Source organism: Meleagris gallopavo, chromosome 2 (assembly GCF_905368555.1).
Source record: "Meleagris gallopavo chromosome 2, MGAL_WU_HG_1.1, whole genome shotgun sequence".
NCBI lineage: Eukaryota > Metazoa > Chordata > Aves > Galliformes > Phasianidae > Meleagris > Meleagris gallopavo.
The window spans coordinates 13,578,459-13,605,249 of record NC_139405.1 but is presented as its reverse complement, the minus strand read 5'-3'; the positions used below and the strand labels follow the sequence as shown (position 1 = coordinate 13,605,249).

The following is a 26,791-nucleotide window of genomic DNA, read 5'->3' as shown; positions in this document are numbered from 1 at the left end:
AAATACAAGCAGACAAGGGAACTTCTGTTCTCCTGAGATCAATTCTGCAAGACAGCAAGACTTAAAAGAGTAGTTTGAAGCCTTTCTTAAGAGCCTGGAACCATAACAGCAGGTAGAAACTAAAAATGGTGGCTCCTCCTCATGTATATACTAGATGTTCCTCTGCAACCAGCTTCCCTCTGTCTTCTAAAAAAATAACCAAACCACTTAAATCTCCCATCCACATTTACCTTACACTTGTAAATGATCCTGTGGCAGAATCTTCTTTATCAGCGGTTCTTCGGGTTATATGTGTTGCTGTCCTTCCTTTGCATTAATCACTGAAGTTCTTTTCTTTTTTGTCTGAAAACAGTCATACCATATGATGAATACACTGAAAATGCGACACTGCAAATTAAACACGTGGATAACAGCTTGTGGCTTTGGTACTCTGTGTTAACATGTGACAAGCAGAGAATAGTAAACTGAGAAAGAGTTCTCCTGTGAATTCAGTGCCCCCATTATCTCTCCTTCTTTATCCGAAGGGCTGAGGAAAACGTTTTTGTTAGCCAAGACTGCTTGGTGCTTTGGCTTAATTTTCACTGCATAATTTTAAATACAGATTGTGTCTACAGTGCTGCAATTAGTGGATAGCCTAAAGACTTATTATTTCAAACTAATTGATATGTAAGAAAGTTTAAATAACGTAAGTGATAAGAATTTTTTATGAATAACTTCTGCAACTAACTCAGAATAATCTTATAACTGTTACATATTTGCAGTTGAATTAATTTTCCCATCATCATTACTAAATCTAATGCTTGTCTGTATTTCTGTAGCTCTAAATATATTTATATTAAATGGTGAAAAGCTGGCATTATATAAGTCATTGTTCTGAAAGGGATTTGAGTAAGTTAACAATCTCACGCTGTTCTACTTGCCTTCCACCATTTGGAATACTCCCAAAATTCAAGATAAGTCTCTGTTATCCTCAGTAAAAATGTGTACTCCACACATATTTTAAAGAGAGCTTTAACCCAAGCAGTCATTGTTTTCAGAGTATACTGTTGCTTCCTCAAATAGCTCAGTCACTTATCATGAGAGGCCTGTATTTTTCCAGCGCTCATTAAACTTATCTTGAACTAGACTGCGATCAGAATTGGCATCGCAGAACACATTGTAAAGTTATAAGACCTCTTGAGAACTTTTTAATGCCTTTGGAAGATGTCAAGTGCTGTAGTAGTAATAAAACACAGATAGAGCATTAAAAAGATAAGTACTTCTAATGGAAAAAGGGATGCTGCTTCTGCCAATTTTTCTTCTTAAATTAGGTTTTGCACGGTACAAAACTTTTACAAGATAGAAGCTACCAACAGTGATACACACAAATGAAGTTAAATAAAAAAAAAATCAGAGCTCTGAGGTGGTCATGTTATACATTTTGATGGAATCTCAGTGGAAAAAAAAGCAAAGGGCTTAGTGAAGTTCCATAGGATTCATCTCAGTTCAGGCTTGACCCTCTGGTGAACTATATACTTGGATGAACAGTACTAACTTCAGAATGAGAGAGGCCAGGGACCAAATGCACTGATGTCAATAGAAAAGCTCACTCTTCCTTGTAGGACTGTGCAGCCTCCACACACTGAGATGTGTGGAGAAGGAAGATACCAAAGGGACTGGTTCCTCTCTGTGCTGGTATTTCATCCACTTTTATTGGAGCTGCTCTTTCTTCTTGGGGGATATCGTGCTGTCCTTGGCTGGTTGTGCCTTAATCTTTCTCTCCAGATAGGACAGCATAGGCAGAAGGCACTTCGTATCCTTCTCACACTTGTAGCTTCACTTTATGCTTTAAAGAACTTCTTTTCTAATTAAACATAGTCTGTCCCTCTTCAACCCATTCTTTTAATACAGCAAGTTGTTATCAGTGTGAAGATAACCCTGTTTGGTGTTAATAAGTTGTAGTATTGCTTATTTTTCCTATCTGCTAGTTGTACCTTTCAGGGAATATATCTATTCCTTTTTCTGGCAAAAGGTCTGACCAACAAAAAAACAAAAAACAAATGTTGACAGTATCACTGACAAATCTGTTCAAGGGGACTTTAAAATGTCCGATTTCACTTCAAGGTGAAAAATATACCATAGAGCAGACGTAAGCATGCATGTTGTTTATGCATGCTTGCTCTTGTTTATGATTTGCATGTTGTCTATCAGCATAGCTCCATGAACATAATCCACCATACTTGGGAAGAGCTGACCTCTGCAGCTCTGCTGGTTGGTTGAAGCTTAATGCTGGGGCTGGTAGTCATTCATCCATACAAACCTTAAAGAAGGGCAAAACACTCTCAGAGGCTTCCCTTCTTCATGGAGCTCAGGGTGCTCAACAGAAACCCGCATCAGGTTGTATGCAGAGAGAAAAAACTGGGCAGGTCTGGATGTGACAGTAGCACCTGACTTCTCCGTGGAAGTTTGTTGTCTCTGACTGTTGAAGCAGGCTTGGATTTTAAGCAGCATCCAGGTCCTGTTTCCTAGACACATTCATGCTTTGCAGTTTCCTTCAGTTGCTAAGACAGGGTAGTTGAAGATCCCAAACCTCTGAAACCTTTCAGTGAGGAAAATGAGCCTAACTCATCTGCAGCACTTCTTGGTGACTCATATTCATTTCAGATCTCTGTTTGGGAAGTAGTTTCACTTCACGCCATTTTGTGCAGGTGTTTCTTTTGTCTGAACTGGTTAGATTTTGCCTGTGCTTAAATGTTTACCAGTACTGTAGGTCCAAAAACCATCAAAGTCAGTCACTGTCTCCTCCTAAAGATAAGTGAACTTTGTCTTTGCCCTTTAACAGGCATGAGTTCAAGTTACTCTATGCAGCAGTAGGACAGGCTTTTTGCTGTTTCTGTTGTGTTATGAGTTACCTTAGTTACCTTATATGTCATATTTTGCATTGAAGGATGCAGCTAGCCATCACCAAACCAAAGTTTTCTGCATGGTTCATTTGAACTTGATGGGTAATTAGAGAGTTGCCTCACTTTGCAATAGTCAGTGTTAATATGACCTTTGAAAAAAATGTTTCAATAAAAAACAACTGAACTGAAACATTAATCCCTTGAACTTAATCATGAGGATGGCTCCATTAACCTCCCTTTGCACAGCATTCTGTAATCCAGTAATAGCAGTGCAGACAAGAAGTTTTCTTTCCTTTTAAGTTCATTGTAGTGTCAGGAAGTAAAAGCCTTCAGGCTATTTTTAATTAGGTTGAACCTTTGGGCAGTGCTGTTCTTACATGAAGCTGTAAAGTTTTAAACAGTTGTAGTTAAAGTTCCATACCAATTTTGCATCTCAAATAAAAATAATAAAAAAAAAAAAAGTGTTTAGTAATACAGTACGAAGCAAAGGAAGTGGGGGATATCTGGATGAAAATCTGATGAGGGTAGAGAGATGTGAAGGTAACAGTAATACATGGACACAGTGTAGCCATCACTAACATCAGACTTTGTATTTTTAGTTGCAATGGTACATCCAGGTTTAATGTTCATTATATAACAAACATGGGTCAAGTCCAACTTGTCACTGCTATACTTAGTCTCAGAACTTTCCCTACACTTCCCTCCTGGAAGTACAAAGGCCAAAACACTGAACTGTTATTTCTGGAAGAAGAAAAGTGAAGGACAGTAGCTCTGGCTTCGGTGTTAAACTCCTGCTAGGCGCATACTTAAGCCAAAGTTTACTAACAAAAAACCTGACAATATTACATAATTCATTCTGAGATGATTAAAAACATGGACTGCAGTTGAAAAAAGCTCAGTAAACTATAGATCATCTGGCCCAAACTGATCGTTTTGACAACCTGTGAAAAAAAAATGAATAAAAATAAAAGGTCTCCTAACCCCATCTGTGAAGCAGAGCAGAAGTCAAAATAGAACTCGGCAGTGGGATAAAAATATGCTTCTGTACTTGGTTTTGTTGCTTTTCCAAAGTGCTTTTCCAAGACATGGAGAGCTGAGCTATCTCTCTTGGTGAGGCTGCTGTTTGAGCACTTAAGAAAGGTCATGAAGATGTTTTAATCAAATTAGAAATATTGAGATTTATTATTTGCTGATCAACACCTGCCTCAAGTTTTTAAGCTTCCAATTCTAGCACAATAGTTTAAAAGTTTAAAAAATTCAGGGCATCTGAATGATTTGGATGCCTACCCAAATTTTATTCATCCAAATTAATTTTCAAAATCAGCTAATGCAAATTGATTATTTAAAAATATTTTCCACGCAGATTAAGACGTGGGTAAGTAGGGAGGAATATGTTTAACATTCAGTCATTCATCCACTTAACCTCTGCTTTTCTTCTGGGAAAAGGAATGTACACTCTTAAACTTCTGGAAAAACAAAGTAAGGTGCAGGTGATTTTCTTTTAAAAAGTGTTTCCCACGTCAAAGGAAGTTTTCCTTTTATTGATATGCTTGGAGGAAGAACAGGCTGCTTTGCTGAAACAACGGATATAAATTACTTCCTCAAAATAAAATCTTAGCTTGTAATGCTACAGTTCTTTCTTGCCTTGATGCAGCCTTATTTGAAGATGAAAGACAGTGATCAGAGGTAGAGTTAATGATCAGAAACATACCAAGACTTATTCGACAGTTTGACAGTTGTCCTGCTGCCTAATTCCAAAGCAAGTGGGAGGACATTAGTGGAATTGAGACATTGTGATAAATTGTATAAATATTTTCCAGTGTCTACCTAATATAACCATCATATGCACATTTGACTGTGTATATTTGTGTGTGTCTGATACCTCAGTATTAGATTCTAAATAGATTTTTTTTTCATTAGAGTACGTTAGAAAATAACAAGTCAGTTGCTAAATTGGCTCATCATTTGGGGAGATGTACATCTCTGATAGTGAAGAGGAAGCCAGATTCATGTTGAAAGTGAGTGAGTTAGGAAACATTTTGGAATAGCTTTTGTTGTTACAAAGGATTACAGAGCTGCAACTACTTGAAAAGATTTTCAAAGAAACTCTTTGATCTTTATTCAGATAGTGCTTGCTTTCTAGTTTAAAAATGTTCATTTTAACAGGATATTAACAGAAGGACGACTGCTTAGTAATTTTCTAAGCAGACTTTTCAATGAGCTTCCATCCTGTAGAGACTTTCTGATATGATCAGCCATAGTCAGCACAAGATAAACTTCAAAGTGCGGTGTAAGGCTTGATCAGTGAGATTATTTTTTAAGCTAATGATGGCTTACTTCTAAAAACCCATGCAATTCCCTGGCAATAATCAATAACTTCAAAATTATACCAAGCATGTACCTTAAGAAACACACCTTAGTATGTGTTCAGAACTCAAAACAGGCTTGAGAATTTAGACAGAGCAGGAGAGCAGAGCAGGCTATCTCACTAAAAGGAGATGCCGGACTTAATCATAGGATAATTCTCTTCTTTTTCCATTGAGTAGCACAAGGATGCCACTAGAGAGAGACAGAGAAATAGGTTATTTGTTTCCTTTTCATTTCATTGTTGTATTTGAGAAGAAATCACTCTGTTCAGAGGGAATTTTCTGCAATACCGGTGGAACTGTTGTGGATGTTCTGCCAATAGTCAGACACGGGCTACACTGTAATTATCAATTAGCAAGATGAATGTCAGAGATTGAAAAATACTTTGTTAAACTGTATTTAAGAGTTCAGTTCAGTATTCAGACTTCAGTTTAATCTAGGATCCAAAAACTGTGGAGTCGATTTCACCACGGTTTTTTCAGATCCGTACTTATCAGCTCCAGAGCCCTTGCACAAGAGGCCTCAAGCACCTTTCTTGTCTCTCTTCTCTTTCAAAAATAGCCACAACCTCACACTCTGTGGGACGGCACCACTTTTAGGCAAAACACATTATGTAAGTGGCCCTGCGGATTCCAGGGCCCCCTGGAGACACTCAGCTCAGCTGCTCTGGTGCTGCACAGCTCTGAGAGCCTCATGTCCTCTGGCCCACCCGGGATTTGAAGTATTTCTGGACTATATTGTTGCTGTTATAACCTCCAGATGTCATTTAAAAGGACTTTCTGAGGGATTGTTATGGCCTCTTCAGCTAAGAGTTGCAGTACTGCAGTACTACTAAGGACATGCTGTTGGGCCTCTACTGCCTGTTTAAGCCCTGGAGGCATTATGGAAATGAAAATATCATGATCCGTAGAAGGTAGTAGATGCACTTGTTTATTTTGAAGATAGTATCCAAAATATGAGTAGCACTTCTTATAAATGGACCAGTAAAGAAGCTCCATTTGAGCTATGTCATTGGAGTTATTTATCCTGGATCCACCCCAATAAACAAAGGGCAGTATCTGTTGATAGATGAGACTTCAGTGGAATTTCTCTGGATTTATTGCATTGAATCAGAGCAGATTCTCTTCTGCTCACAATGAAGCTAGCTTTCTCTTGTAATAATGAAAAAGAGCAGAATCTAGTCCTAAAATATTATACATATTTGTGAAGAGGGGATTGTTACCATTAGTATCAACTCAAATTACCTTTATTCACTACCTCATGATATTCATAAGTCTCACATTTATACAGTCATCAAAAAAACCTGATGGCTTAAGAAGGCATTTTATCCTCAAAAGAAACCAATTACACAAAATACTCATCAGAAAGAAAAATGATTCCAAATGTACAACTTAACAAGATACAGAGTAGGTCTTTGCATGAGAATAAATTGCTCCACTACTAAGAAATAGGAAACAAAATTACTGTGAAGAAAATCCTTCCACAGAAATCAGAAGAAGCTCTCTCTTCAAAGAATATTCAAGAGATCTGAAATTAATAACAACAATACAACCATCAGTAGGAAACATCACCAGTTTCTGCTTTTGCTGTAAGGAATTTCTCCAGCTTAAAAATCTTCAGCAGAGGTAGTACACACATCTGTGCATGTAGCACATACATGATCTGAGCACCACTGATATACATCTCATCACTCTAATGTTTATTTTTTAATTAGCTCTTAGAATAGATGTTGCTTTATTATGCAGAAAGAAGATAAAAGTTTCATTATGAGAGTGTTCAAATCTGGAAGCCCTGATCCCAAGTTTCTTCCCAGTCCCTTTGGTTTAATTGAAGTTGCAGTTAATAAAGGTGGAGACACATTGATGAAGGCCCTAAGGTTACAATCTAATGCCTTGAGACAGCAGATGTTAAAGGACTGTTTTATATGGGGACTTGTACGTTGGGGAAAGCATAGCAAATCACCTGTGCTTTGATAGGAAGAGACACAGGGCTGAAACTTGGAAGACAGCAGTTAGGGGATGTCAAACAGGGAACATATGAATAAGGGAAAATAACACAGTACACCGTTTCTAGGCTCCTTAGGTTGTAAAGTGCTTCTGGTGCTATGCTGATTTTTTCATTCCTGTTGTGGGGTAATTTCTGGAGTTTCTGGATCATGTAACCTGTTGACATGGGAAGCCAGGGGTGGCAGTAATGGATCACTCAAAAATAAAACTATGAACAACTGCCCACGAACTCAGGAGGAGTACTGAGATCTTAACAGTGTGGGAGGATTAGCTTGTTGCGTTAGACCTTGTGTGAGGAACTAGGGGAACTTTATCTGAGAGAGAAAGAGTTTGTGGTGCAGCTAACAGAAAGTCCCGGAGATGGTGTCACTCATGTCTATCGTGGTCTGAAAAGTAACTGTTATTTGTAAAGGCAGTGATGGGTGTGCACTGAAACAGAGATGTTCTTGACTGAGGACAGGAATCATTAATAGAAGATTTCCACTCCGTGTAAAGATGACACAGGCTATCATTTACCTAGTGCAACATGTTTCCTGTGCCGTCTCTGTTACTGATTGCTCTTAGGCTTTCTTTAATGATACAGTGCATCAGCATCTTTTGAGATAAGACTTAGGCTACCAGTGCAGCTTTGTTTCACATTTAGCTATGTTGTCCTTGAATTAAGCCCAAACGTTAATCCAGTGGCATGTTCTTTTATGCACTTGTCTATAGCCCCTGGTAGAGAAAGAAAATACTTCAACTCTTGCTCTTTAATGAGCTCTGCACATGTAGTGATGTTAACTCTGCTTTCCCAGTCCTGAATTTAGTTGTTCACAGCTTCCCAACAAACTGCATTTCCCAACTACTTTCTTTGGGCCATTCTTTTACATGGCAGAGGCAGGTAAATAGCTTTTAGGTATTGTCCCAGGGCTCCTCAAACCTATCAGCCTCACCTCAAGTCAACATCTCCTGCAGCCCCTCTGGCATGCTGAGTGCCATGGAGAGACCGAGTCTGAGGTGGCTCCAGGACAGCTGAGCAGTGCTTACTCCTTTGCCTTCCCAGCAGAAATCTGCTTAGTGGAAGAAATAACATAGCCCTTAATAAGAAACTCCTCCTGTTTCCAATTAAACAAAAATTGCTGCCTATAAATCACTTGATTCCTGAGCTCTGTTCCTCAATTTTACTCTCCCTGTTACTGACAATTCTTGCTACTCTATGTCTTTTAATGCTGTATCCCTGCAGAATGGCTTTCTAATTAAGTAAGCTTTGAAAATGAAAAGCAGCAGAACAGCAGCTTGCTTGTTCTCTGTACCCTTAATCCGGGTGTCCTGTATGTGCTATTTTGGAAGCTAAATTGAGGTCGCTGACATTATGCATATTTGTTGTCTGATGCAGTCTTAAAAGCCCCAAATCCTCTATTCAAAATTATCTTTAGGCATATGGGTCAAACATTTGCAGGAATCAAAACAGCATTTGGAGCTTTTGCAGATTTAGAGAAGCGGGGGAGGAGTGAGAAAGGGGCTGCAATCTCAGGGCAGCATATCTGTTGCAATATGCTTTCACTGACCAGTGAAGACATCATTGTCTCTGAAGTCAACAAAATAAACAGTCCCAATGATATGTGAAGAGGAAAACGGGAGCTTTGCTAAGCAAAAATGTCCTGTAGAGGTTGCAGTCACCCTTTTGTTCTGAATCGTGCAGTGACTGGTTATTACATCTTGTCAAAATGCATTCTACTGAAATTGCGTGGAAGAAATTAATGCAGTTGAGCTTATATCATCAATAAAACAAAAGAACAAGTTGTATTTATGTGGAATTAAATATAACACTTTGTGTTGGTAGCGCCACAGTAATGGATACAAAGTAGTATCAAAGTGCAACTGGCGAATAAATATAATAATCATGTACCAAAATAGTCATTAGTTTGACATTTTTTATATTCTCTACCTTAAGGAATAATAACACAATTTACAAAATTTTCTCATTTGGAATCAAAGCTTGTGAAAATCTTTTCAAAAACTTGAGAATGAAGGGTTTCGTTTGGAAATGTGAGAGATTGTTGGAAATACCAAACTGTTCAGTTTTACCTGGAGTGCATTTTGCCTGAAGAATTGAGCCAAGACGTTCCAATTATTTTTCATTCATAATTCACTGCATTACTCACAGCAAGAAAGAGTACAATCAAGGAAACAAAATGTTTATGAATAATGCAAAATAAGGTAGATTTAAAAAGAAGGGATAAAAGAAACACAAAACTTAAAGAACTGGCATAAACAGAAAAATTGCAAGAAGTATGGAAAATCGGAGACTAAGAAAAGTTTGTTTTGGTTATATTAAATATTTTTAGTTGGAAAAGCTTCATCAAAACAAATACATTGTTAATGAATGTTTTTGATTTGACAGAATTTCATCAAAATTCCAACCCATTTCCCATTAAAATGTTTGACAAGTTGTATTTTAGATATATATTTCTCAAATACTTTTTGCTTGAAGATTTATTCTTCAGGTGCTTCTCAAGTAGGGGTGCTTTGGTCATTTCGAATTGAAAATATATTTCTTAAAAAGTGTGAGCTGGAATGAAACCCAGTCCCTCTGTGGAGGTGGTTTGGTTTTGCATCAGAAATCTGCCTCAGGAATGAGATTTTATATGTGGGATGATACTGTCTGGTCACCCTGCTGTCTAGACCAAGGATGCAGTCCACCAAGCTGTGGAAGCTTCTCTTCTCCCTCTTGTGACAGAAGAGAAGGAAAAATAGTCTGGAAAACACTTTAATTACCAACTTCCGAAATGCACCTTAAAAAGGTGCAATGGGATGGAGCAGCAATCAGTGTTCACATTAACAGCTTCAAAGGTGTTGCTTTGGCAGGAGGGGAGAGGGGTTGGACATGGTGTCCCCTACAATTTCCCTGGGCAGCCAAGGTGGAGGAGAGGAGGTCAGATGGCAGCAGAGTTGTGTGTCAGCCAGCTGTGTGCCTGTCTCTTGTCTCGAGCAATTGACATAGGCTTGGGGGGAAATGTAGCAGACTTCTACAAGACCTTAACAACTGCACCAGCCCACAGGTGCATTCCCAAATTTGCTAAGTGTGATTTTTGTGAAGTTGCTCCAATTACAACTGGATTGGGAACTCATTTGTTCTCTGTGACCACAGACATACTCATTGGAGGTAATTAGGGTCATGTTCTAACGCACTGGCTATATTTACTACACACAGTAAGGCCTTTGCTCCTGATACCTGCAATTCTAAATCCAGTTGCCTGAAACCAAAAATATTTGTGTTTGTGCACATATCTGCTTCCCAGGGTGAGCTACTACAGAGCTTTCCTCCACATCTGAAACTTCTGTGTAGCTCATTGCTAGACTCTTATACTTCAACATCCTAATGTGTTTGCTTTCCCACAGATATCTTAAAAACAATTTTGAAATTAAAAACAAAACAAAATAATTTTCAGCAGCAGAAGGATAAGATGTATTTCAGTTAGCAAAAACAGAAGAGTTCAGTATTCTAAGCTTGAAGTTAATGACAAGATAATATGAAATACTCTAAATGTGGAATAATTACCGATTAAGGGGTTTAACATATTTATTTTATTTTCTAATTTTCTAAGATTTTTTTTTAAGCAAAATGCTCAGTGTGAACTTCATCACTCCTACTAACTTGTGTTGGCATGTGATCGCTTTTTTCTTGTTGGTTGTAGAAATTGGTAGAAAATGTTCATTAGATCAGATTGTGAGTCTGGAGGGGATTGTTGAGGATAGTCTGAAACCAGAGTTTCTGCTTCTGTAATCCTTTATTGATTAAAGATCATTATTTTAATGCTGTTATTTTGGTAGGGTTAGTAATAATAGCTGGGTCTAATGGCTATTAATAGTTTTAATAATACTATTGTTTTCCTTTCCTGAATGCATTTTCCTTACTTTAAGCAGAACAGCCATATTCATTTTCACCTCCACCTTCCAAGGAAGTGTTGCCAAGGCCTTTCTCTGAATGATGACCCTTTTTGGAAAGCGGTTGTAGCCAGGGATGCTGAAGAGCCCTTTGAAATGAAAGGGAATGTGAGCCAATCAGCTGGGCAGCTGGCTGGCCTCCAGGAGCTCTGCTCACTAAAGCACAGGCTTAGTCATGTAAAGCCTCACACATTTTCCAACCTCTTGGCTAGCTGCTGCTTTGCTGCAGTTGAGATTCAAAAGCTACAGATACTATTAGTCTGGGGCACAAGAGTGCTTGAGCCTGTTACTCACCTGTGCTGCCCAGTGCCTGCCTGAAGTCAAAGGGGAGCCTCAGGCACAGGTAGCCTGAGGAAGCCCTTGTGTGCTACGGATAACAGAGGCAGGACAATTATAAAGCCTCAAATAGCTGCTGTGAGCAATAGTTTGTAGAATTGCAAACCGTGCCAGTTACATGAAAAACAACTTGGTGTCATAGTGGTTCACAGCCTGTTTCAGGCTTGTTATGTACATGTATAGTTTGATAGATGGCCATACTAACAGTGGAGGACCAAATGCAGTCGAGGATGGTGTACCTCATGAGCTTTGATCCATACCTAAGCTTTATCTCTCTGCTTTCATCTGTAATTTGGGGGTAATAAAACCAATACATGGCCATTGGTAGGGTAAGCATATAGAATCGTTTGAGTTGGAAGGGACACTTAAAGGTAACCTAGTCCAGTGCCCTGCAGTGAACTGGGACACCTACCGTTCAGTCAGGTTGCTTAGAGCCCTGTCCAGCCTGAGCTTGGATGTCCCCTGGGATGAGGCATCTCTGGGCAACTTGTTCCAGTGTTTTTTTCCTGCCAACTATGCTATACCATGTTTCCTGTCTCTCAGATAATATATTATCACAATGGAGACAAAAGAAGTATACCTTCAGAATGTCTAGATATACAGTAAGAAAACAAATGAGAATTCAATAAGATACAAATACCACATGAAAGAAGGGTGCTATGGTACTTGATTGTATATGAGTTTATACAAATGTGTATTTTAGCAACATGGTGTATTTAATGCAACCATTTATGCCTTGGGCTTGTTGGTGTTTGTCTGCAGTGTGACACCAAGGGGGAAATGGAGGCAGGAAGAGCAGGAAGATTGCCAGAAACTAGGCAAGAAATGAGCCTTAGAAGAACTGACAAGAAAAGGCTATGTCTTAAATCTTCAGGAAAAAAAGTTGCAAAATGTGTCTAATGTAGAACTAGACCAGGTGAGCTAAGGACGTTGATTTGCACAATAGGAGAAAGAAGAGGCCTTACAGAAAAAAAGTCAGAAATGCAGGATGAAAACCAGGACAGAAGCACAGGGAGTGGGAATGGAATGGCTCAGAGGGAGGTGTAGTGGTAAAGTCATGTGCTGTGGACAGGACAAGGATGATAAGAGTAGAGTAGGTCCTAAAGTTTGAGTGAAAATGTGTATTACCTGTGAGAGCTGTCACAGTCAGGTGAAAGAAACTCAAAACTAGATTGCCTAGATTTAAGCATAGAACTGACGGATCAGAACTCATAGTATCTTCATATCTTCCTGAAAAAATACAGCTCAGAATACAATTGAACTAAGAAACTATTGCAAAACTGCTGCAGCTACAGTTAGCAGAATCTGACTCCCTCTTTTTAAGAAGGTAGGTGGATGAATGGATGGATGACAGACAAATGGATGGATGGACGGACAGATGGTCAGAGCGCTCGCAGGATTTGGCTTTGGAACTCACCCTGTTTGCTTCCTCCATGCTCAGATTGGTCATTATAAAAAAATTGGCTTTGTCTTCAGTTGAAACTTCCATACATATTAATGTTTTCTAAAGAATGGATCACACAGATCCTTATATGGGCACTAAAAACAAAGGCTATTTGAGTAAATACTGGGAAAGGGCCCACAGCTTCCTGAAGACTGATAGCCAGATTTCTTTCTGCATGCCTGTTGCATCCTGTTGATGATATAACACTTTTTCCCCAGTTATGTCCAAAACACATACTGCATTAATCAGATAATGTAACTTTCCATGATCTAACCCTAAAAAATATAATTTAATGATTTCGCCCTTCTCCCCCCCCGACTCTTTTTGACAACTGAGTTTTTCCTTATGTTTTCTCCAATCATTTTCAAACTCATGCCAAGAAATTTGGCACAAGTTATTATATTGTTCTCTGAGCAATATTTGTGGTGTGATTAATATGTGACTTGCTACCTGAAGCTTAATTAAAGCCTTAATCTTTCAAAGGTGTATCCACAATCCTTACTGCTCTTGAATAAGGAATCCTGTGAAGGCCAGTAGGACTGTGGACACGAATACAGATAAACCACAACTATCTTAAGGATCTGAGTAGCCCAACACGGTACCCAAAACCAGCCTTATGCACAAGGGACCGCGTTCTCCTTCAGCTTTGCAATGACTGCATGGTAATTAATGGGCATATCATATGTGTGGTGCTAATGAAAAAGAAAGAAGTATATTTTTGAATCAGGCAAAAGTGAGTTACTAACTTCCCTCCTCACCTCTCATGTGGTACTTTCCCCACACTGTATCTAACGCTAGTCATATTAGATATAAATGAAGACAACTTCTTTGTTTTGTTGTAGTTGCAGGTGGAACTTGATCAGGAATATCAAGACAAATTCAAAAGACTGCCTTTGGAAATTCTGGAGTTTGTACAGGAAGCCATGAAAGGGAAAATTAGTGAAGATGGAGACCACAGTTCTGCCCCCTCTTCTCTGGCATCTGACAGTGGGAAATCAAATCATAAACCTCTGCAAAGTGAAGAGGAATTGGAAGAAGATAATTCAGAAAAAGTGTTTGATACTACTTTTTAACTGCCCAAGTACTAATTGGTGCGCCAGGGCACACCACTCCCCAACTACTTGGCTCTGCTTTCCTGATGTGGGCTGCAACTGAAGCACTTCAGAAGGCAGGAGGAATCTGTATTCAAGTGCACATTTCCCAAAAGGAACGTTTTAAAAGAATTGTGCAAAGGTCTTCATTCCCATTCTTCAGCTTATTATTATGCTAAAGCGTAGTGCAGTTGTAATGGGAAAATTAATATGTTCACCATCCTCTCTCTCTCTTTGTTTTTTTTTGGTCAGTTTTCAGTGGGTAATTTTCTGACCATGTTCACTGCTAAGAATGTTTAATGAAGACCAGAATATTGAAAAGAGACAAATGTGTGCAGATTTCCTTTTGAAGTGCCAGTGCAAAGTGCTCTAAACTAATACAGATCCTAGAGAATATTATAACAGTACTTAATTATATTTGTTTCCTACTTTATAACTGCACCTTGACAACTGTACCATCATTTTACATTTGCACTGAAACATTTAATCCTTTTTAGCTTTGCAAGCACTGGTGGCTTGCTGTCTTAATATTATGTTTATCACGGGGACAGAAATATAATTGCTGCTGAAAACTCTTGGAACTGTGGAGAAGAGAGAGAAAGAGAAGAAATTTGCCTGGAGATTGTTGGTGTTTGTGTACGTCCGTGTTTGTTACACCATGTGAGTGCATATATGTTGGTATATATATATATGTGCACACACATCTGTCTGTATGCACACGTGGCATGTTTATATTTAAAGTCAATGTGGTCTCTTGGTGAAATGAAAAGTTTCAGGGATACGTGTATAGAGAATCTTTATGAAAGCTAACATCTGGGTTGTACTGATATAAAATAGTCATTAAATCATAAAGTTCTTTTTGTGGTGTTAGTGTTGTAAATCAAAGTAGTTTTAGAATATAAATTTGATATATATTTTGCAGACTTAAAAGTATTGATTTTAAGTATCATATTTTAAGCTTACTGAATTTGATAGGATTATAAAATGTTTAGGACTACAGTATTTGAAGTTGAGCAGAATCTTCCATTATTTTTAGGACCGAGGTTCGGTTTTACTAAGGTCTGGAATTTAAAAGGCAAAATATAAAAGCTGATCATTGATATTTAAAAATATATATTAATCCACTTAACTGACTAAGAAGAATCAAAGTTTATGTACTGTATGATATGCATGAGAGAAGTAACAGCACATTTTCAGAAATTTATATCAAATGACAAAGAGACTTCATGAAAGTCAGGATATATGAAAAGGTAAAGAAATGCTATTCTCTGGCATCCCATATTAACAGAAATAGGAATTATGAAACATTACAGATTGATTCTTGTTTGTGCCTGAGCCATTGCGTGATGCTAAAGGCTCTTCCCTTGGATGTGTAGTGAAAAGGCGTGCAGATTTGCAGAGAGGCTTGATCCTGCAAACTCACATCCACAACTGACACTGCATACCGCTGAGCTCAGTGGAACTTCTTAGGTGAATAATGTTCATATACGTGTTTGCAAGATCGGGGCCTTACTTTGTATTCAGCAGTGGAGAAAGAAATCAATTGCATAGGGAGGCATTTTAATACATCATAACAAGAAAGTTACTTTTCTTCCTTTCCCTCAGGATTTTAGTACTTTAAAGTAACATTTTATTTGAATTTAAGCAATAAGATTCAAATTGAGATTAAGATTTCAGTTAAGGAATTGTGTATATATTTAAGTTCAAATTATGGAAGACAAACAGTATTTTCATGTTTCTTTTTTAAACTTAGAGTGAAAAGAATTGCATAGTTTGGAGATTGTATTTTGGATTAAAACCGTCTTGATTTACGATGATGAAAGTAGTGAGCATAAAACTCAAAAATCTGACTTCCACCTTAATACTAGGAAAGGGGAATCCTCTGTAAATCTTTATTTTGCACTTTGAAATCAATATTAATCATCTATGGAAAATGAAGAGTCAAGATGTAATGCTGCATTTTATAAAGTGAAAATGACATTGTTTAAATTATTAAAAGAATAAACTGATAGCAGTGTTGACAATAAAACTGAAGACTGTCGCATTACAGAACTCATTGTACAGTGCAGGCTTATAGGTAAAATCTTAGCTCCTTTGAATTTCAGTGGTACACTCCCATGGACTTCAGCGGAGCCAGGGTCTCACCACAGTCCTTGAAGAAACTTGGGCAAATACCAATTAATCTTTTATTTATATTTAAAAATACAACAAAACTATTCTGGTTGGGTTAAGTATACTATCGGCTGTAGTCATTTTACAGTACGTTTGTATTTGACCATTTACTGTACTCACATTTTTTTATATCTGTACAGTGCCACTTTCTGCAGGTGTAAGGTAGTGTGTAATACTGTACATCTTGCATTGTTCAAACTATTTCAGTGAAACAGATATCATTTAATATTGATATTACTTGAACTAGAGTAAGATAATGAAAAAGGGTCTTTATGATGTGCAAGTCTTGTGCCTTTTATGTATTTGCCTTGTTCCGTGTTGAATGTGTGGAAATGCTGTATTGTGGATTTTCTGCTGTATAGAATAGAGCCGTCTATATTAAACTAGGTTGTGCACTTCAGATATCTTTACACTACTGAAAATAGCTTGTTTTTGGCAGTATAAACAGAATTTTAAAAATTCTAATGACAGCCAGACATTTTAGATTTAACATGTTCATAATTATGTTAATTAATGCTCATGTATTAGCTAAACATTCACTGAAAGATAACTAAAGGGACATCATTGCTTGCCTTTCTTTGAAATCAGTGTTGCTCTTGTACATTGTATTAATAGTGTCTGTAATTGATTAGTCCTTGATGATTTGCTTTCAAAGTAGGATAAAATATTTCAGTTAAAATGTATATATTTTTTTGGTTCTTCAATCTATGATTGTTTCAGAGGCATAATTCACATTTTTGTAAAAATTCTATGCAATTTTGTGGCATGATGTTTCTTCCACTTGTAATTTTATGTGCTTACATTACAGATCCAAAGGACAAATAAAAATTTCTTAACACAAGGTGGTTGTTTTCTCTGTTCATTGACTCACAAGTGGCAGCTGACTCCAGAAACCTTCCTGACCTCAAAGACCTTATGCCGAGCCCTTTGCTCCCAAGAAGAGCAGTGGCGCAAGGCGACAATGAATTCCCCCCATAGACTCTTCTGGTCACAAAAATAAGAACACGAAACTGTACGTAAGGCTCTCCTCTGCCCCTCGCGGGGAAAATCTGCATTTGCTGCTGTCCTGAAAAAAACAAGGAAAACAGGAAACAGGAAAAACGCATGGCAGCTCATGAACTGGTAAGAATATCTAATGGTTTACACAACAAGACGTTATAGAAGAACAGTTGCATGATTTTTCAGTCATACCTGTAAAATACCTCAACATTTTAGAGCTGCCTTACTTCTTTTCACTTCCCCAGATGTTCTGCTAATTATCTATGCAATTATATATGTGCTGTGAATTGTACCTGTGCAGAGGCCTTCCACTGAGAGCACTGGAAAATGAATCTGTTCCTTTGGCTTTTGACTTTCCCCATTTAATTTACAATGTAAAAGATTATCTCTGGGAGAAGAGATAAGCAGGTATATTAATCCAGTGTACTAAGGGATATACCTATTAAAATAAATAGTCCCCAAGGCAGTGAGACTCGAATTACATACTAGAAAAGATTTGGGGAAATGGGGTTTGAAGAGAGGAATGGACATGGCACAGTATAAAAGCAGAAAGGAAGAAAGGAATAGAGATAAATGTTGAGACCAGGAATTTGACAGAGAGACCAAGAATAGGAAAGAAATGGAAGGAGAAGACAGCAAAAGAAAAGGAAAATGGATTTATTTCCTTCTGAAAGAAGGAATAGTGGAGTGTGAAACCATCAAGAGCAGGGTTTGCCAAGACTCTATCATGACAGGAGGCAAGAGAGAGGTAAGAGTGGAGGTGGATGGGAACTCAGTGCAGATGAACAAGACTGAGAAGCAGCATGGCGGAGAGACTTACAGGAGCATGTGGGTGAGACCCCAAGAGGAGGGCAGACAGCGACAGTGAGCACAGTGAGAGAAGATGGAAGGCTACGAGAAGGATTGTGAAATAACCCCTGGCTCCTGGGAGGGGTTGGCAAGACAGGATTCTTACAGTCAGCCGAGCAGACATCCCCATAATTAGTTGTACTTCGGCAGCAGGAGACATATTTGGTTACTGAGGAAGAAGGGCAACAGCATGGAAGAGCTATTTGGAAGCCACCCAAGGGACAGCAGTGTCACAGAGGCCAGGCAGCAGGGGCAGACCTGTGTACTTTTGTGCAGCTGTGGACTCCAGGCAAAACAAGACTGGTGGGTCACTAAAGATTCAAGTGGGTTCTACAAGTGGTCCTGACGGTGCCAGAAGAAAACCAGTCCCACCACAGCAGCAAAAAATCTGTTACTATCAGCTAGGGAAGGTGACTCAAGACTTGACTTTGCCTTCAAAGTGAATGCTTTAATGACTAACTCCAGTGCCTGGTTCCAGGCTGAGTTTTGGATCCTCAGCTCCAAGAGCCTTAAATTGCTTCTTTCACAGTTATGTTGCTTCCAGGCAAGGGCTGGAGGGTGCCCAAAAGTAACTGAAATATTGGGGTGAAGGTACATCAGGGATTGTTGCTGAGCAGTATGGGGAGTTCAGAGCAAATGAACAGGGTTAAGGACTGTACAACCAGGCCTCCTAAAACATGGGCATGCTCTCACACCCCCAGGAAGTCATTTCAGGGTAAGCAACTGCACCTCTGAAAGTACTGAATGGGGATTTAAAGGCACAAAGGCTATTATACCCCCAGACTTCAGGAGAGTTCTGAACATGAGAGCTGCAAAAATCAAAGCCTTGCTGGAAGCATCCAAGCTGCTGAAGCCAAGATTCAGTTGCAAACCTCAGGTCAGCATTTCTTATTGAGCGATTAGCTTCAGTGTCTGCATGTGGCTTGTTTGGGTTTCCATTCAAACACCTTTCTAAGAAGTGTGTCTCTCATGATCTTAACTCTAAATCTGATCTTCACACCTGACATCAGATACAAAAGAACCAGACAGAGTGTTAATTTGAAAACAGACAAATCCTTTCCCCCATTTAGCACTAATCATTCATAGTCAACATCCAAATGCCAGACCACTTCTTTTCTGTGACCCTACTATTTCCCACAGAGTTGAAATGCAGACCTCCCTGCCCAGTTCTTCGCAGAAGCAGAACATCCCTAAATATGCACAACAAGATTTACTTAGACATCATTAAGGCTAGTTTTGCCTCAGACATGATCCTGGCCTTGCTTTTCTCATCTTCAAGAGCTCAGTAAGAGAATGATACTGTCCTATACAAAAAAAAAAAAAAAAAAAAAAAAAAAAAAAAAAAACTACCCAGCAAAATGGTCAGAATAGGACATTAAAGCCATGTGCAAGAAGCAGCTGGTGATGATCACTGTATGGAAACTGCTGAGTTATGGCCTGAACCACTGATTGGGCACCTGGGGAAAATACCCAGTCAGCCCTGGGAGCACAGGTGAAGGCAATTCAACTGACCAGAAGGGGTGGAGCCTGGCTGTACCTCTCTTAGACCTCATTTAAGGGGTGACTGGCACTGGGGAAGGTTCTCTTGCTGGAGATTCCTCTTTGGTGGAGCTTTCCCCTGTATATCTGGAATCTTCTGGTATGGGTGAGTGATCATCTTCCCTACCTTTATAGCGCTTTTCTATTGTGCTGGTTCTTCTGTCATCACACCTCTGTTGTAATACCTTTCCTGTTGTGTTGATCTGTCTAATTGCTGCAATCACAAAGTTAAGGAAGTTGACTGAAGAAATGCATTCTGGATTTAAGGAGTTTCTAAAAAGAGAGGCTTTCCACTGATACTAGTAATACAGTCAGAAGAAGAAAGGCTTGATCTGTGTTGCTTTTTACAATGTAATTGTATAGTGGAAATGCTAAATCAGGACTTGAGCTGGTGACTGAGCACTTGGTAGGAAGGCATGGCCACACCAGGGGAGCTCAGATGCAAGCAATACTTCTGAGTGACCAGTAGGGGTGGAGTCAGGATCAGACTTAACCTAAGGGTTAACAGTGGAGGCAAGGGACTCTCATTAGAGAGCGTACCTGAAGTCTTCTGAAGAAGCCTCTTTTCTTTATTTCTGTGCCTATGCCTGTTGGATTTGAGTGAATCCTCACTTGCTGTAGCCCGAGACCTTGCTACTCTGCTTTCATTGCTGCACTTTCTATTTCATTACAAATTGTTTTCTGTTTCTTCTAAATGTGTGTTTTTTGAGGTGTGTTTCTTGAATCGCTTGGGATTAGTATCATGGGAATAGCATATATGTGCTATGAAAGAAGGATCTCAGATATATAAGAAAAATCTAAGTGTTCAGCTCTCAAACAGTATAAAGACCAGACGTAACACACTGCCTGTTGTATAACTGAGACAATTTTAAAGGCTTGAGTTTTTGTGGGATGGCAGGCTAAAAAGTACTGTGGGGGAGCATATTGTGCCTTTTGAAAAGGGCTGCTCAGACTACCTTGCCTCAGAAAAGGTTAACCAGAACAGGTAGAAGGGCTTTATGTAGCACTGGAGGGGCCAAGTTCTAATTAGAAACAAATTGAAGCCAACCTGGCAACTGTAAAGAGATTTGAAACTTACTGCTGTATCACTGGTGTAAGCCTAGCTACTGAGCAGAGTGCTTTCATTGCTGAAAACTAGAATGAAATTAGCATTTCCAAACTGCAGTAGATAACAGGTGTGTTCAAACGTGTAGATGTAGCTCTGTAACAGGGACTGAATCTCTTAAAAAGAAATAAACTTATTTTGTTCTATTCTTAGGTGATGTTTCTAGTTTGGTTAGTGTGGCTACATTTATCTGATCTCCTAAAGGCAGCAGAGAACTGCAAGCAGAACCAGGCAATTGCCATCTCACACCAGAGATAAAAGGTGTGAAATACTCTGTCCAAATCTTGTATCTGGATTTTCAGGAAGGTTCCAGTATATTGTGATCTGAAAGTTGGGCTTTCACAAGAAAATCACTGGAAGCTGATGATCTCTCAAGTCTCTTGGAAAAGCATAGTGAGAGCTGACAGATGGAAACTGTAAGCAAGCAAGTTAGAGATGAAGTGCAATACTTTTTTTTACCTTCTGTATAAATGTACCAGAGATCATTAATCATAAATACTAAAAGTAGATGTAGATGATGAGCTGCAGAGGACATGTTGTGTAACTTGCACTGTGCAGCCCATGCAGGTGCAGCAGAGAGGCAATGGCTGCCATGTGTGATCTGATCCAACTGTCTCCCTTGGACTTAAGGTCCATACATTTTATCACAACATTTTTCTTCTCTTGAGGAGCTTCTTTCCCCCACAGCAGGGCATTCACATAAAAGGCTGTGACTCCCCTGTGAAGGCTTTGCAATGTCCTCTTAATTGCCAACGTTTATAGCATAATCATGAGCGTGATCTTTATGGTTGAGCAATATGGGATGTCTCTCAATAATGCAGCTTTCTCCAAGGACATTAATCAGTAAAACCATGGTAGCTCAGGCACTGTCTCCAATAAAAGGAGTAAATCAACCCAAGTGCCCTCAGAGCTTGCCATCAACCAAGAGGAGCTGATGATCTCTGGCTGGAGGCAGAACCGCGAAGTCTGTGTCTGAGTGCAGCCTGGTGGAGGAGGTGGTGGCAGTGCTCAGTGCATGCCACAGTTTCAATGCAAGGGTACAACAGTCTCAGCAAAGAGCTCCTTTCCACCAACTCTTTCCTATGTAGATGAAAAGCCTCTATGATGCAAAGGGCCTACTAGAAGAAGGAAAAAAGCCTCTTTCCCTTTAATGAATAAACACTGGTCCATACTTCCACTTTCCTGCACCAAAATGCTCACTCTAATCTTTAAGCACCACCTCTGCTGCCTTCAGTGCCTGTAGGGCCGTGAGATGCTGTCAATTAGTGACTGCAGGAGAGAGATTGCAGAAACCTTCACACAGTAGCTTGCTTCTGCAGTGCACAGAGCAGCAAATGCCCAAACAGCTACCGGACCTGTGGAGAGGGAAAAGCCCTTCCCCAGGACACAGGAGTATTTTTCCCTGTCTGCTCTTCATTGTTGGACTGACAGCAGAGTTGGGTTATGGTCAGCGCAATTCTGCATGTGGCTGTAGGCCCAAGTCTGGGATCATGTTTGCGTTGCATCTATTCTGGATAAATGCTGCTTAAGGAGCAGACCCTTGGTTCATTCAGCATAGTGACTTCTGCCGTATAGCTGAGTTGGTGAGGGGAGCATATATGGTGTTTTTGATGGAATGTGATTCTTGGATGCGTTCACAGCTTTTTTTGGGAGGTGGAAATGGACATTCTTGATTCTTTGTTGCATTAAATTTCTCTTACTGCACTGTGTAGGTGCTTTCAGTTTCTTGCTTAAAGAATGGTGACCACATCCTGATGGCACCCTGCTATCTTCATGATAGCAACCAAACAATTACTTTGTTTTCCCTGAGGAAATTCAGCTTGAGGTATGTACACGTTCTTCCTTTGTGCTGGAGTTATTTTGTGAAAAGCGATGGTCTTCTATTTCCATAATTTAAAACCATATCAGTCTTAACAAATCCCTGTTCTGTCACTCTGGTGACAGATCAGGGAGTGGTGATAACTTTCTTGTGTCAAAGTAACTAATGAGAATGAAATTATCTGGCTCTCTGTGGAAATGCTGCTGTTCTCAGCTCCTGCTGGGATGCTGCTGTTTCCCAGTGGCAGTTGAAGTGCAGACCCTGGCAATGCTGCAGGTCCTGTGATGGAGGAGCCCGACAGTGTCTGTTGGCCCAGAGAGGAGTTGGTAAATGTTGCAGATACTGATAGAAATCTCAGGATTTAACTGCACCTGCTTGCTGGGATAATCTATTAATTGAGGAGGTAGTATCTTGCCTTGTGGAATTAATAAAGCCAAGTTTTAATTTTCCTGTGTTCCAGTCACTTACAAGCACTGGGATAATCAGTGATGTACAATTTGACTATGTGTAGCACTATCTTGCTGTGTTGGCACATGCATTCTCTGCCTGCCTGGTTGCTTTGCATCCCAGTCCTAAGCTTACGAAGTCCATTTGGTGTTTGCTCTAGTGTATCTGCAGTGCCAATGGGGAACATAGGTCCCACTTACTGCACTCTTACTCAATTTCTGAGCACTTTGGAGCATCTCTAGAAGTAAAGAATTGTCTTTATAAGATGATGCTTATAACTACTTGTTCCAGACAAGGATTTCTTTGCTGTGTCTAGAAGTATAGAGGATAATTTTTAGAGGGTGAAATAGGCATGTAATCCAATTGCAGGTGGAGGGGGACTGCTCACTGCTGCCTCCTCCTCTCCCACACCTGCCCTATTGCCTTGTGGTTTCTGTGCCTCTGGCTCCTTTGGGGCTGGGATGAAGCCTGTTTGCAGAAATGTGGCAGGGCTGCCTCTACCACTATTGCTCCATCTGCTCACATACTGCACAGACTTCTATACCAACCAGTTGCTAATAATGATTTTTTTAGCCAATTTTTAATTTAGAGTGTGTAGTGGAAATGCTAAGTCACAGCTTGAACCACTGATTGAGCACCTGGTGGGAAGGCAGGGCCAACCCAGGGGAGCACAGGTGCATATGAGTGACCATGGGATGGAGCCAGGATGCACTCCTTCCCAGACCTCAGGCAGAGGAGATGAGGGGATCTCCCTGGAGATCCCTGTGTACCTGAGGCCCTCTGAAGTTAAGCAGCTGCTTTCTCTTTTTTGTGTCCACAACTGTTGCATTAGAGTGAATCCTCATTCACTGCAGTCTGGGATCTAGCTGCTCTGCTGTCATTGTTGTGCTTTCCATTGCATTACAAAGTGAAAATCCAAAGTTACTTTTTTTGTGCCTGAAAAGCTGTTTTATACTTTCATAAGAGACATCAGAAAAGCTCCATCAGTTACAGGGGTCTCTTCAAGGGAACTAATTACTGTGCTAGGCATATATCTATTCTGAAAACTTGATATATTCACATGCTGCTGAAAGTCCTTTGGAGGTCTTAGAGCTCACCAGAGGATCCTCTGCTTTGTGTGTGTGTGTGTGTGTGTCTCAACACTTCAATGTATGTTCTAGGAAGGAGTTGGGCTGCAAACCCTATGTTCACAATTCAAAGTGGTGGTGTTCTTTTTGGAGGGGAGATTTTTCTAAATTTCTTTCTAATATATTGATCACCTTAGATTTGCCTTAGGTCACTTGTTTCACTGTGACTGCCCACTGCAATGCTCTCAGGGAACTGGAGATAGGCTCTGCTGTTGCTAATGTCCCAACTGCAGAAATTAACAGGCTGCCTTTCGATTCTTTTAGCAGGGAAAGGTTAGAATTAGGCAGAAGGTGGCAGCCAACAGATGCAATGTTGTCTTATTTCTTGAATGAATTTCAGTGAGATCCTAGGGAGCATCAGGTATTTGTTTTGTCTTGTTTATCAGCTCCACAAATGCTCAGGAAGCTGAGGTCTCCATCCCAGTTCAGGAACTTTTTTGATCCTTGTGGTCATCCTGGTTACAGTGTCAATAGAGCTTTTCCCTCTTTTCAGAGCTACAGATATTAAGGTATATAGTGTACAGCAAGGCTTTAGAGATGTTTTAGGGCTGAAGAAGGGGGTAGAAGTTCTAATTTCCTTTGTTTATAATAAGCAGATACTTTTTTGCCTTAAAAACTTGGACTCCAAACCTGTATGGGAAATGTTAAGGCTCAGTGTGCTGCCTGAAAATCACCTGAAACTCAGGTGGAGAGATTGCATTTCTGTAATTACTCCCATCCTGAGCCTGCTGTGGAGGAGGGCATCAAGACCTGCACAAGTCTCAGCTTCCAGTAAATGTGACATTAAGAAAGGCCAGCAAAATCACTGTTTATGCTGGAGTCCTCCTCACTGTGCAGAAAGTGGTTTGGAAGATCTTTTTCCATATCCTCAGAAAGAAGAGTGGTGCAAAGCTAGTGGCAGAGAAGGCATCCCATAGCCCTGTGTGGAACTCAGATGATGTTACTGCTTGCAGGAAGACAAAACAGAGCAGTGTAACAAACATATTCCAGTCTCTCATCTTTTGCACTTCCAGATGGCTGTTATAAAACACAGACATGGTATATGCCTGAATCTGAAACAGATGACATAACTGGTGGATCATCTAACTCTTTTGTGTCTGGACCTTATGTCCTTTGGGTGCATTACTAATCCTTGTGGCTCTCCAAACCAGATTTTTCTTCAATGTCTCTTTTTGATAAAGATCCGAATGGCTAAGTGGCATAAATTATTCTTTCTGCGGCCTATTATAGAATATGATCACTAAAATGCCACCAGATCCGTCTCCTTCAGATAGTGGAAGAATAATAATATGCTCATCATCTAGCCAAGAGAAGGAATGGGTCCAAGCCACACCAGCTTTCAGCAACTCAGCATCGTGGATGCAGATGGTGCCAGTGCTGTAGGATATGCACTTGAATTAGTTTTAGAATGGCCCTAAGAACTGGGGCCACATTTATAATGCTTTAAATCTGATGGTAAAAATCAATATAGTGTATCTGCTGTGGGGTGCTGGCCCAGAAGTGTCCTGAAGTGCAGTAGTTGGGCATGTAAAGCACCCATTTGAGAGTCAAGCTGGGACATCCTTGAGACTACGTTACACAAATAACTTATTTGTAGTGATAAGAATTATCGTCAGTAATCTTACTGGTGCTTTCAGCAGTTGCTGACTGCATTCTTGCACTTTGTAAGTGGCTGCGGTGGGATTGTTCCTAATTTGGGAACTGGAAACTGTTTTCACAAGACTGCAGGATATAATGCTTCTAAAAAAAAATCAATAAACATAATAACATGTACAGTAAAATGAAAGTTAGCAACTCTAATTTAGAGAAGGCTATAAAGTCACTAACCCTAGGAGCAGCTATAGAACAGATAGTTGATTAAAAGTGTGCAATATTTTTATAAAAGGGGGGGGGAAGGGATGGAATATGTTTTTATACAATGATTTTAGGATATGTTTCTGGCTAGTGTTCCCTACCTCAGCAGGAATACAGACAATAGTCAACAGTGCCTGATCCTGCTTTCCCTGACAAAATTGCAAGCTGTCACTGGTTGCAGCAGGAACAGGACTAGTCTTTCTTACAATGCATTACACCAATTTACTAGGCAACATTCCATTTGACCACCGTGGATCTGATTGCAAATGGAGCCTATTCAGATGTACTAACAGGCAGGTATTCACAATCACTGCTGCTGGATTCTGGCTAAATCTGTGCTCTGTCAACAAGAGACTTGTAAGGCAGGAAGTGAAGACAGCAACATCCCATTCAGACACAGGTCTGTTAAAAAAAACCCTATTGCTACAGAGACATTTCTACTGTGTTTGCTTAAAAAGGGTATTAATTTAATAATGAATGGCTTTTCTTGAATGATAAACACTAAGTCTAAATTTTGGTGATTGGAAGGTATTACTTCTAGTACTTCCAACTGTGTGGCTCCAAAACAACAGACTACATACAATTTCCTGTATTTCTCAGAAGCAATCAAAAAAATGACTGGGTGGAGATGGGGATATTATTTCTGTCCTAGACAGGTCACATCCCTGATCCGATGCATCATGTGGGCCTAAAATATTTGCACTAGCCCAAGTGTGGGAGCAGCTGTGGCATGTGTCCAGGGCAGAACTTTGCGTTTTTTGCCTTTCTTTAGTTTTGCTAAATGTAACCTGAATTTTATCCTTCACTGGATCATCACGGTTCCTTCA

The 26,791-nt window shown here is 39.7% G+C and overlaps 2 protein-coding genes across 6 annotated transcripts in view; one reads left to right on the top strand and one right to left on the bottom strand.

Moving 5' to 3' along the window:
* PLCB1 (phospholipase C beta 1) overlaps nt 1–17,066 on the top strand; it is a 377,774-nt gene extending 360,708 nt beyond the window's left edge. The window contains exon 32 of one of the 2 annotated variants that reach the window (XM_085218976.1): nt 13,805–17,066. In XM_085218976.1, the coding sequence (XP_085075102.1) occupies nt 13,805–14,035 (231 nt within the window). In that variant the 3' untranslated portion in view covers nt 14,036–17,066. The remainder of the gene's footprint in view (nt 1–13,804) is intronic. The other variant, XM_085218977.1, reaches the window with a different exon arrangement.
* The window catches only part of LOC116216286 (uncharacterized), a 59,307-nt gene that overhangs the window by 1,845 nt on the left and 30,671 nt on the right, over nt 1–26,791 (bottom strand). For 2 of the 4 annotated variants that reach the window (XM_085218998.1, XM_085218997.1), the window contains one exon: nt 17,060–17,291. In XM_085218998.1, coding sequence (XP_085075124.1) covers nt 17,214–17,291 — 78 coding nt within the window. In that variant the 3' untranslated portion in view covers nt 17,060–17,213. Of the gene's footprint in view, nt 1–230; nt 343–818; nt 6,777–17,059; nt 17,292–26,791 lie in introns of those variants that run through there. The other 2 variants (XR_014881879.1, XR_014881880.1) reach the window with 2 other exon arrangements.